This window comes from Ruditapes philippinarum, unplaced genomic scaffold (genome assembly GCF_026571515.1).
Source record: "Ruditapes philippinarum isolate M1 unplaced genomic scaffold, ASM2657151v2 ctg6363_1_1_1_1, whole genome shotgun sequence".
Lineage (NCBI taxonomy): Eukaryota > Metazoa > Mollusca > Bivalvia > Venerida > Veneridae > Ruditapes > Ruditapes philippinarum.
Window position 1 is genome coordinate 15589 of NW_026860791.1, and position 13613 is coordinate 29201.

A 13613-nucleotide genomic window follows, 5' to 3' on the forward strand; every position below is an offset into this window, starting at 1 on the left:
AAGAGGCGCATTTGATTATCGCGTCGATTTTAGTGGCTGTTACGGAAAAAAAACAGTTTACTTGTAAAAAAAATATAAAAATGCTACAGAAATTTTCGATCAAATAGCACTTTTATTAATTTAATTTACAATCTGGTGAAACTGTTTGAATTTTGAAATGAATTTTGAAATGAATTTTGAAAATCCTCCTGTCATCATTTGTTTTTTTTGTTGTTGGTTTTTTTTTATTTTTTTATTTTGGATTTTTTATTATCATTATTATTATTATTATTATAATAATAATTATTATTATTATTGTGATCATATTCGCAAAAGTCTTTATTAATTTGAAACTGAACCTGTTATTGACCGCTCCTTAATTATAGAGTTTAGCAAAATAAAACCTGCCCTAACAAAACATCAGGCAGCTTTTATTACAAGGTGAAGCTATTACTTACTTTACCGTTGCGTCATCCGTATTATTCTAAAAACCTCATTTTGTTCAATTTATTTAAGTTACCTAAGGATATTGAATCAAGACTAAGCATTACAGGCATCCTAAATTAGTTATTATCCTTAAGTTTATCACGAAGTAGTCGGAGATAAAACTCAAGGATCATATAATGTAGATAATACTAAAGAAGTAGCCACGGTACATTTAATTAAATAAAGACCTGAGATCTTCCCCCACCAGTAAATCTGGAAAATCACCATATGAGATATACTGTGTTGGTGCGACGTAAAATCCAAGCAAAAATAAATATTGCATATTACATAAAGATATTCGAAAAAGCTTTGATAACGAGAGACTAGTTTGCTGGTTATGTAACTTATGTTAAATATTCCGTTCAATGTTCCCTATTTGTGATTTATTCCCAATACCATTCTGAAATATCAACTTTTTTCCGACAAAATGACAACTCTTATTGAATTAATAAGAAAATAAATCTCAAGCAATGCTGTGTTGATAAATCTTAGTCATCCCATGTGGTATATTAAGTAGCAATCATTGGGAAGTAAGATACTTTTTATAGTCGTAAACTCATATAGATTGTCTTAAAGCTGTCGAAGTAAAGCCGTATAAAACTCCTTAGAGCCATTACCAATTTCTTGTAATCGAATTTTTTTACGTTTGAAATAAAGCAGAAGAATTAAAATCTGTCTTTTTAGCTTCATTTTATGCCCAAAAATGTTGAAGTGCATGCTTCAGCCTATTGTACCTTTTTGATTAGCTGCTCTGATACCTTTCCAGTGTCACAAGTTTTTGGGGGATTGGAGGTTGCTGAGTTTCTGAAAGTTTTCTCAGTTTTTTTAAAATCTTTAATCTCAAATTTACTTCCTTTCTCGTTATTCATATTACATCTTAATTGTCACTTATATTGATTTCTAGCAAATTGAGAAATCTTAACCGAATTCTATTACCTATTACATTCATTCTTGAAGGTTTGTTTCGTCAGTTTACGATAAAATCTTTTTTTAACATTTCAGCCTCGATCCCGAGGGAATTTTAGTTATTGTCAACGGCTAACATACAGTTGAGCCTTCCTCAATAAATGTCTCAATAATTATATTAACCGAAGATGTATTGCATATAATGCAATATTGAAAATGTGTTTTAATAGAATTTATATATATAACGGGACTGCGTATGTGCATTGTCACGTGATGTATGTGTATAAAGATAATTGCGGACATGCGCGGAAAGACATTAAGTCTAAAGCCAAAAAAGGTTAAGCCTCCAGAAAGGATTTGTAAAAATATAAGTTCAAACACGACATAATTATAAATGCATCTCGAATGTTCATTACCAAATGGCATTTTGTCAAATTATTTATTATTGTATAATTATCCCACTTGTTAGAATTATTATCAAAAAGTATATTTGTATAAAGCTATGATGACCTAAGTATGCTATGTTGATTTATTTTACAACAAGAAATACTCGCAAATCAACAATTTACAATGTGCTTATTCAGACACAAACGTGACTTTGCTATCTTGGAATCTAAAATAGGTATATTCTTCCTAGGACTTAGACCAATGTTTATGGTATTTTGCATCATAATTCCATTGAATGTTAATCATATAACTGTAAACTTGTCATTCTTGCAGACCACCGCTGTAAATTATATAACATAATAGTGGTTAAGTAGTAATAAATCCCTTATTTATTAGTCTAGTATACCATTTTACTGCGGCGCCATGTGATAAGCTCTTATATGATAGTCCAGATGTTTGTACTTCAGTATAAACATCATTTTTTAAAATGTGACTTGTTTGATCTCAAATTAGCTAGATTAGAAGTGTATCCGTTAATGAGTTCCGATATCAGTCAAATTTAAAAGAAATTCCCTTTTTGAGATATGCTTAAGCGAGGTCTCATTTGCTTGCCACAGTTGTTACAATTCTATCAACGTAATTTGAGATATTAACAACACACGTTCATTTAGAAAATTATCAAAGAATAAACGGTTAATTCTTAATTGTTTCAATATTCGCAATCTTGCGATTATCCTTGTTTGAACGGTAAGTGGGTTGCTACAAATTGCCTCGTTTTTGAATGTTCACCAGTTTTGAAATAAGTTTACTAAAACCAGATGCAATCAAGATTTGCTGATTAGAAAGGTAAAACATGTGTCTTTGTATTCGAAGGGATTCAGTAAAACCTGCTTAAATCAAGCATTGCTGATCAGAAAGATTAAGCATGTTCCTTTTTATTCGAAGGGTTCTTTTAATTAATGTAAATCACTATTTGTGATTAAATTTCTTCTCAGTATAACCATGAAAATGATTATTTACTATATGTCCAATGTTTAAACATCAAATATGTACTGATTCGTGAATTAATGACAACGAGCAACATAACGGGCGACAAAATTGTTGCATCAGCTAATGCTAACCTTTTAATTTGGTCAAACACATTTTAACTCCCTTTACCTAAGAATTTCACCCCATTTAAGAAATATCCTTTACACAAGTGGCTATTGCACAAGATACGAAATTGGTTCAACAATGTTTAAGTGTTGTATGATCAATTCAGTACTACTTTCAAGCAAATTTGAAATATTGTCCATCACAAAAGAATTAAATGCCTTAAACAATTATTTAGATCCATTACAATACGAAGATACACATTTAGTTATGTTCATTACAAAGGAAATTAAATATATAGATGCTTCGAATCTTTGCCTTTGTCGTCTGGTTATTGTAATGCTTTGAAATCAGAAGAAGAAAGAAATCCCTCTACTGAATCTGAATTGCGTTGAAAAATATCAGATAATCCTAATTGACAATTGTAACTGGATTGAAATTAAGATGTTTCCTACGCAATGCTTTAAATGAAATCGGTTCTTTTTTAGAAGCTTTTAACTATTGATTCTTTGCTGCTCATTGCTGCTATTGAGGTAATGAATTTAAACCAGTATTGTTAAATTGTCAAATACAGCATTGGAGAGTCTCTATAAGATAAATCATTCAGTGTACAGTACAGTTTACCCTGTCTATAGCATAGTCGCTATACTCAGAGGGTCAATAACACAGAGTAGAGCACAATTATCAACATTCAAAATTTGAATAAATCAACACATTTCAAGACAAGACGACCGAAATATGCATTATTTAAACTTGACTAAAAGACTAAACAATGCATTTTGTATTGATAAATTTTTAAAATGCCTTATGTAACTCAATGGGTATTGTAATACAATATACATATAATTTATATAGAATGTACTCGGAATTTTTTATTGCTTCTGATACCAGTATAGATAGCAGTTTTTGCTATTTCAGTATTTAATGAATTTTCATTGAAATAAGTTCATATAAGGTTCTTTTAAATAAACCAAGGATTTTTAGAACTGCCTATACAAAATAATGTAAATACTGTGCAAAGACCGCAATACAATTTCCTCACTCTCACGAGATCACGAGATGTACGGAATAATTAAAAGCTGTCTATAAATGTCTCACTTATATATGTTACTATCTGACATCTTCACAATAAATTTACAGAATGGTCTGTCAAACTAACAACTTGTATTGAATTAATAAAGAAATAAATCCCAAACGATGGTACAGTAATACATCTCTCTTACCCTTAGCGACAATTAAGACGTTATCAATATGCTTTTATAGTCGTGTGCCAAAATAAATTGTCATATTATGTGGTAAAAATGTCGTAACTAAGACACTATGGAATACTTGGTTTTATTGGCTGTTTTGGAACAAAATTGCAGATGTTTATTAGAAGAAAATGCATTAATTCCACAGTCGATGAAAACAAGAAATATTTTTAGCCATATAATTGCTTGAATGTTCCGTGTCAAATTTATACATGCAAAGATTTCTAAAACTACAAAATCCGCAAAACGATTTTTGTCTTTTTTGAGCAGAAATATAATCTTGTCCCTTGAAACAGATTAGATTGTTGTAATAAATGTTACATGTTCGACAAAATATCTCATTTTTATCAAGTCGTCAAGAGAATAAATCTTGAAATAAAAATTTAGATTTTTTTTCTGACATTGTTTGAACATATATATGAACTTTTTTAAATCTGAAATATATTGTAAAACTAGAAATAAGACAACACGTTTTATGAAAGAACATACTTTAGAAATATCAATATCTTACTTTCTTGTAGGGTATCGCTAGTAAACCCCCGACGTTCTGTAAGCTATCAAATGAAACATTTGATATAAAGGTCTTAAACATTTACAAAAAATGTGTAAAATTGTGAAATAAAAAGCTAATTTGTTAAACATATACCATGCTCAAATTTCATATTTGAAAATATATATAATTGCTACACAGTCTCTTTGTAAAAATAAAATAAATATGTTTTAACTTCAAACAAAGTACAATTTAGGTATGTTGTGTTTAAAATTCTACACACTACATGTACTATTATGTCCCGTTTAGTTTTTAATTTTATATTTTGTTGAGTTCGTTCTTATTGGTTATTCAAGTTTTTATTTGAATGTGTTTTTCCGTTTAATTTGTTAGTTGCAATTTGTGTTTTTTGTTCCTTTTATTGTTTAGGTATGTATATTATGTTCTGTTCCACGGGACGTGACCTATTTTGTTTTCTGTTGTTTTGATGTATGTATTTGTCATTCAGTTAAGAACATGATATCTTTTCCGTTGTTGTCTGTCCTGAAATGTTGCGTTGTTGCGTATTTCGTTATTCGTTCTTCTGTTATTGTTCCACGCTATCTGATATGTTATTTGTTTTGTGTGTCTTGTTCATGTCTGTTAACTCTTGCCTGTATCGTTAATGTCATTATGTCTTGTTTACTGTATGTTATCTGTTTTTCTAAGTGTATTGCTGTCTGCTAACATAATTATTTGGTTTTCGTCTGTTCTAATCAGTGTCTTGTTGAATGCTCCGTTAAGTCTTTGTTTTCTGCTTTTGCATGTTCCATTAGGAATCTTGCCGAGAACGTTCCGTTTTCCTCTCCTTTTCATTTGTTTTTTCTATTGATATTTGTTCTATTAAGTTTTTTTGTCTGCTTACCGTAATTTGCTGTTGTCTCATATGAAGTTTTTGTGTTTTCCGTGTCGCGTTCTGTTCTGCTTATCAATGTCATGTGGATTACTCCGTTAGGACTGTTGTATGTTCTTTTGTCTTTATTGTCCTCGTTTCCTGTTCCGTTTCAGTCTTCTCTTGTCGGTATCGTTGTCCTTGTGTCTTGTTCCTTTGAGTCGTATCTTGTTTACTGATGTATATCTGTCCCATTTTTCTCTTTTTTAAGTGTACTGTCGTCTCGGGGAAAGTTCCGTTTTTTCTGTGCTTCCAGTTATGTGTCTTACTGGTTACTAGTTCTTTCTTGTCTGCTTCAGTAATTTTATGTACTGTTTTGTGTTTTCCGTTCCGTGTGGTGTAGATTGTGCTATTGATTGCTTTTGGATTACTACGATAGGACTGATGTATGTTTCGGTATGTCTTTTGATGTCTGAATATGTTAACATATTCCGTTGTTGTGTATCCGTAAGTACCTCTGTTTTCGGTACTCGTTATCGGTCCTCGTTTCCTGTTCCGTTGGCTTCAGTTCTGTTAAGTCTTCTCTTGTCTGTTTTATTCATGTCATTGTGTCTTGCTCCATTAAGTCACTTTTGTCTGTTCCTTTTCGTGTCTTGTAGAATGATCCGTTAAGTATTCGTTGTTATCTGTCGGATAAGGTCCCTTTTTGCATATCATTTGCTGTCTGTACCGTTTTGTCTTTTTTCCCTCCTTTCCGTCTTTTGAATTGAATTCTGGTCAGTTTAGTTAACTATCTGTATGTTTTAACCGTTTAGTCTAAGTTCGTATGTTCTATTTGTTTAGTCTTTAGCGTTCTTTTTTCTGGTTTTGTAAGTCTTGTAGCCATTTTATTCTTATAGTTGAGTAGCGGGGGATCGAACTCACGAACCATTGATTGGTAGACAGACGGTGTTATAAAATAGATCACTTTGCTTTAAGATATCCTTGGTACCCGGAATTCTAAGATATATCAGATGGTGTGATAATCTTCTTTTAGACTTTTTCTAAAACCGAAAATGAATTCCGAAATTTTTTAAGAGCTGCCATGGTATCGCAAGCCGAAGAACCAATCTCCCGATTTCAGAAAGAAAAATATCACAAGGTTGTAGCCATTCCAATAAAACTTCTTCATCACACAAATATTGTTAAGTGAGAAGCAGTGTGCAATCTAGCAATTGAAATAATGATTTTGTTATATTATTAGAAATGAGTAATAAAGCAATGCTATGTATTCGCATTTGCAATATTTTAATTTTGTTTAATAAGCAGCAATGTGCAATGAAGCATGAGTATAAACACAGTTTGAAATATTACAGTAAGCAAATCTATGAATAAGAATGCAATCAAAATACACGGATTTGTAACATTCAGATACAAACATGGCCATTTACAAAGTAAACGCATTAACAATTATCTTTTGCCATTTACAAAGTAAACGCATTAACAATAACATTTGGCCATTTACAAAGTAAACGCATTAACACTAATCTTTGGCCATTTACCAAGTAAACGCATTAGCAATAATCTTTGGCCATTTACAAAATATACGCATCAAGTATGACAAAGACAAACAGTACAAACATGTACAAAATCACAAACGCATGCAAAAATATACAGTTTATGAAGGAGTAACAGCTTGTTTCAGTGGCATGAAAACGAAATTCAAAAACTTCTATAATGAAGTTTAATACAAAATACAAAACAAAACAACACACACAAAACAAAACAACAACAAAAAAAGAAGAAAAAAAACAAGCCAATATCAACCAACCGGCACGGAACCCAGCAAAGCATTATAAACTTCAATCAAATGAAAGTCATCGTATATTATCAAGGTAGTTTTGCCGAATGTAGAAATTCTTAAACGACAGAGACAATATCTTTTTCAAAACAGAAGTTTGAACACGCTGAACTGTCGTCATTACACATAAAAATTATACAAAAAAGGACATGCATGTAGAGCAGCGAGAAAGAAAATACAACAGTAACATGCGATCGGCGGATTTCTAATAAAAAGGAAAACAAAACACGAAAAATGCCAAACGATAACACCATAACAAGCGCCATATCGTTTTCGAAATTGGTGTTTGATAATACAAAAACCATATATACAAGATTTTTTATTCGTCATTAGGCAAGTTCAATAAAGGGTGATTTTGTTTGAATTTTGAAATGAATTTTGAAGAACCTCCTATCATGATTATTTTTTATATTTACAAATTTGAAACTGAACCTGTTATTGACCGCCCCTTAATTATAGAAGCAATCAAATAAAACATCAGGACCGGGTTGTTCAGAACATTGGTTAGTGGTTACCAGTGGTTAAATTCATTATCCGCTGGTTAAATTTTGTCCGTTGGATAAATTCTGTTGCTCAAAACTTATCCAACGGATAAAATGCCTTATCCAGTGGTTAACTTTAACCAGTCCTATGACCACCGGATAACGCGCTTAACCAGTGGTTAAATATGGCTGCCTTTGACCTTCTATACAATGTGAACCTGAGGAAAAAGCGAGTTTTTCTATTTAAATCGTATGATTATACGGAAGATGAAATTATGCAACGGTTCCGTTTCTCTCCTGAAGGCATTGATTATATATCGAAGATTCTTGATCCGTATTTACGCCGGGAAACACAGAGAAATAGAGCATTGAGTGTACAAACGCAGGTTCAAATAGCTTTACGCTATTTTGCCAGCGGCAGTCACCTGAGAGTTGTGGGTGATGCTCTAGGATATGATATATCTACAGTTTCAAGGACAGTAAGAGATGTGTCAGATGCATTGTGCCGAATTGGCCCAGCATACATTTGCTGGCCAAGCGATAGTGAGAGGAGAGAGATAAGAGATGGTTTTTTTGGAATTGCTGGGTTTCCTGGTGTGATGGGTGCAATTGATTGCACCCATGTCCGTATACAGGGACCATCAGAGTATGAGAACAATTACATCAACAGGAAGGGTTTCCATTCTATCAATGTTCAAGCTGTGTGTGACCACAGAGGTATATTATTTTTTTTTAGTTTGAAACCTTTTAAAATCGATCCCCTTCTATTCTTTTACTCGTCATCTCAGTTTTAAGTTGCATTTATTATTTCAATATATATGAATTTTCCTTTTTAATAACTGCATATAGTTAACTTTTTCAATATATATACTATATAGAATTTTAAAATTCCGTATGATTTAAAAGTCATCTACAGTATTATACAAGATGAAAACAAGAGGGCCATCATGGCCCTGAAATTGCTAACCTGTATATACCCCCCCGGGGCGGTGTCAATTTTAACCCAGGGGCTTTTATTTGAACAAATTTGGTAAACACCCATTTGAAGATGTTTTTGATGAATATCTTAGCTCTAGCTTTAATGAGATTTTTTAAGTTCTTACTATACACATGTAGGGAAAAACAATGCCCCACCCCTTCTGACAGTTGAGCTAAAAATACATTCTCACACTCAATCTAAAAAGAGAAAATCATGACTGCAGTACTTTTATATAAGACAACTCAATATTCAGGTTCCGAATTGTATTGCTGTAAATAACAATATATAAAACAAACAAGAACAAGTTTTTGTCAAAACAGAGGCTGATCCACCCCCGGTCTTAAATAGTTCTTTCTTTCTTATGTTTGAAGCAATCTTTGCAGCCGATACTGACTTTCTGTACTTCTCTTTCAACTGGCTAACACTGCGAGGCGCCCCACCCCTCGCATTTACCGCATCTGTGATTTTTTGCCAAACTTGTTGCTTTCTTTTGTTAGTAATGAAATTGGTTTGTTTAGAATTAATTATGTCAATATTTTTTTCCACTTCGTCACACAAAAATGCTAGTGTGGCAGAATCAAAATTTTCAGACCTTTCTCTCTTTATTTTTGATATACAGTCCGGTTTAATGTCGGCCATTTTGTTTTTGTAAAGCAGACGGACTTATCCAGCCCTGTTGCATTGTGGTACTTAACCAGCGGATAAATACGTTATCCACTGGTTAGGTAGCCAGGGCACTATCCAACTGTCGAACAATGAAATTTTATCCACTGGATAGCTGGCCGCTGGATAAGGATTTAACCAGTGGATAAGTTATCCAGTGGTTAATTTTAACCAATGTTTTGAACAACCCGGTCCAGGCAGCTTGTATTACAAGGTAAAGCTATCACTTTACCGTTGCGTCATCCGTATTATTTTATATCATTCTCTTGATTTATTTTAAGTTAATTAAGGATATTGAATCAAGACTAAGCAAAGAAGTTAAACGGTAACAGGCATCCCAAATTAGTTAATATGAGCCTAAAATTCATCATAGAGTTGTCGGTTATATAACCAAATTATTAATTTACATCATGGACGTGGCAATTACTTAAGAAGTAGCCGTGGTACGTATAATTTCTTCACATTTTAAATTGCTTATTTAAAGACCTGAGGTCTTCCTCCACCAGTAAAGCTGGAAAGTTGCCATATGACATGTATGACCTATACTGAATTGGTGCGACTAATACATGTACTAAACCTAACATAAATATTACATACAGATATTTTAAAAAGGCTTTGACGAAGAGAGACAAAAATAGTTTGCTAGTTCTGTAACTGGCGTTAAATATTCCGTTCAATGTTCCCTATTTGTGATTTATTCCCAATACCATTCTGAAATATCAATTTTTTTCCGACAAAATGACAGCTCTTATTGAATGTTATATGACAAAAAAATGTTGTATTGCATAATTATAATGATTAAAATAATATGTAGTACTTCATTGAATAAACTGAATGAATCACCTCCGATGAGGATTTCTTTTCTTTAATATTTTTATAACAAAATAAAACACAACAACAACAGAAGTATTCGGTTCGAACCTTGTAATGGATAACTTTGGGATCTTTCAATTTGTGGTTTCAACTGTAAATAACTTTCTCTTGCATTCCCTTCAGCTTCAGCCCATTTAACTTTTTGATTACGTTCCCTGATTGATAACTTTCTATTAGTCCAGAGTCCCAAGTTGTTGGGGGTGGAGGTTGCTTCGTTACTTGAAAGTTTTAACTCCGTTTTGTTTATAATCTTAAACATCACATTTTGGTTTTTTTTTCTCGTTATTCGTAATACTTTTGAATCGTCACTTCTATTAACTTGAACAATGAGAAATCTTAACTTAATTCTATTACCAATTACATTCATTCTTGAAGGTTTGTGGCGTCATTTTTCGATAAAATCTAATATTTCAACGTTTCAGCCTTGATCTCGAGGGAATTTCAGTTATTGTCAATGGCTAGCATAATGCTGAGTCTTCCTAGATAATTATGTCGGCAAACTAAAAGCGACAGAGGTATTTTCATATTATGCTATATTGACAATGTGTTTTGATAAAAAATATATATTAAACAGGACGGCTTGTGCTAGATAGGCACGTAACCGTTCAACTCTTAATAGCAATTTTGTTTCTTAAATTGGGTTTTACGGTTCACCGACTAAATATAGGTCACATGGCGACGTTTCAGCTTTACTTGTGCAGGAAGACCTCTGATGTCTTTCCGTGCATTATTTAAGGCATGAACGGGCACCCGAGTAGAACCATCCACGTTCCGTAAGCAAGCTGGATAGCTACGGTAACCTCACTTGCAAAAATATGAATTATAATGATCCGAAATATAAATCTTTCAGGATATCTATGAACTGGTAGTCTTTTAAATAAAAAGGGAAAATATTAAAATAATGTAATGTGTTTTATCTAGTAGCTAAATAAAGTGTTTTACTTCAGATTCGTTAAATTTTAATTATTTAGAATTATGCTCAAAATTTGTTTGATAAAAAGTATCCTTTGTCGCAATCCCTTATCCTTTTCTGCAAATTATTAGCGTGGAATTGTCTATAGACGTCTACATATATTTATATTTATTGAACTTATAAATTATACATAGTCTTTTTCCTCTACAATATTTGCGGACGTGCGCTAAAAATACACACATCTAGTCTGATTTAACTTAGCAACAAGTGGCACTTTAAAAGTATCTAGTATGTTTACAATATTACCAAAATAATTTTATCGCTCCTAGGTTAAACTCAGGTGCCCGGCCATGCCTTAATTACGCACGGAGGGGCATATGACGTATACAGACAGAATCGTGACTTTGTTATCTATGAATCCAAAATAGTATATACTTCCCACGACTTAGACCAATGTTTATGGTATCTTGTAAAATAACTCCATTGAATGTTAATCATATAACTGTAAACTTGTCATTCTTGCAGACCACTGCTGTAAATTATATAACATAATAGTAGCTGAGTAGTAATAAATTTCTTATTTATTAGTCTAGTATACCATTTTACAACTGCCGCCATGTGATAAGCTCTTTTATGATAGTCCAGATGTTTGTACTTCAGTATAAACATTATTGTTTTAAAAGGTGGCTCTTGATAAGATGCTTGTACTTAAGTATAAACATAATTGTTTTAATAAACGTGGGTCTAGCTTGATCTCAAATTAGCTAGATAAGAAGTGTATCCGTTAATGTGTACCGATATTAGTCAAATTTAAAAGAAATTCCCTTTTTTAGTTATGCTAAAGTGAGGTCTCATTTGCTTGCCACAGCTGTAACAATTCTATCAACGTAATTTGAGATATTAACAATACACGTTCATTTAGAAAATTACAATGAATAAAGCGGTTTAATTCTAATTGTTTCAATATTCGATCTGCGTTTAGCCTTTTTTGAACTTTGGGGGTTGCTATAAATTGGCTGTTTTTAAAATCTTCCCCAGTTTTAAAAATAAGTTTACTAAAGTCAGTGAATATATTTGCGATTAGAAAGAAAAAACATGTTTTTTGTATTGAAGGATTCAGAAAAACCTGCTTAAAAAAGCTTCTGATCAAAAATTAAGCATGTTTTTTTTTAAGGGTTTTTTTATTAATTAAAATTATTTTTTTTTTTCCCGTATCTATGAAAGATTTTTTCCTACATGTTTTGTTTAAAAAAAGTTTATTTTTTTGGGACAAACAAAGGAAAAAAGGGGACAAAATTTTGGGGTAATAACATTTTAATTTTTAAAACTTTTACCTTTTACCTTAAAAATCCTATATTTAAAAATAATTATCACATAAAGGGGGGAAAAATTTTTGCCCTTTAAAAAAAAAGAAATTAAAGGAAAATTTAAATTTAAAAAAATTTTTTAACACTAAAATTTTCGTATAAACTAGTTAAAGGGGGAATTTTTTTACACATTCGGGAAAAAAACCTTTTTAATTTTTTTTTTTATATTGGGAAAATAAAATTTTTTGTTGGGTTTAAAATAATTTTTAAAAAAAAAAAAAATTTAACTGGAAGGCCCAAATATTTTTTATTAACTTTAATAAAAGGATTAAAAATTTATATACCTCTTTTTATTCCCAGCCTTTAAAAAATTTTTTAAAAAAAAAATTTAATTTTTGAATTCAGTTTCATTTCAAAAATTTTAAAAAAGTTTAAAAGTTAAAATTTAAAAAAAAAGAAATTTCCATTTAAATTTGTTAATTTTTTATTGTAAAATGTTTTTTGGTATCTGAATTGCGTTTGAAAAATATGTCTTACTGACAACGTAACAATCTACATGTATATAGCTATACTCAGAGTGTCAATACACATGGAGCAAAATTATCAACATTCAAAATTTGAATAAATATTAGCTCGGATATTTTTATTCGCACACGATTATAAAAGCATCTTACTTTCTACTGATAGCGTCTTAATGGTCGCTTAGGGTAAGAATGATTTATTACCTTATGTAAATACTGTGCCAAAGACTGCAATACTATTTTCTTTTTTTCACGAGATGTACGGTATAAGTGAATGTTGTCTAAAAATATCTCACTTAAATATGTCACTATCTGACACCTTCACAATATATTTACAGAATGGTCTGTCAAACTAACAACTTGTATTGAATTAATAAAGAAATAAATCCCAAACAATGGTATGGTAATAAATCTTTCTTACCCTAAGCGACCATTTAGACGCTATCAGTAGAAAGTAAGATGTTTTATAATCGTGTGCGAAAATAAATTGTCATATTATGTGGTAAAAATGTCTTCATTAAGACACTTTGGAATACTTGGTTTTATTGGCTGTTTTGGAACGAAATTGCAGATG

At 31.5% G+C, this 13613-nt stretch overlaps 1 protein-coding gene across 1 annotated transcript; it reads left to right on the forward strand.

The window, feature by feature from the left end:
* The first annotated feature begins 7982 nt into the window (after nt 1-7982).
* Nucleotides 7983-8718, forward strand: LOC132713416 (putative nuclease HARBI1). The gene has a single exon (XM_060696005.1). The coding sequence runs from the start codon at nt 8059-8061 to the stop codon at nt 8575-8577; it is 519 nt and encodes a 172-aa protein (XP_060551988.1). The 5' UTR covers nt 7983-8058; the 3' UTR covers nt 8578-8718.
* Nucleotides 8719-13613: the final 4895 nt, after the last annotated feature.

Excerpts from the sequence above, each read along its gene's own strand:
- LOC132713416 (XM_060696005.1), top strand. The coding sequence starts at position 8,059 with ATGCAACGGTTCCGTTTCTCTCCTGAAGGCATTGATTATATATCGAAG.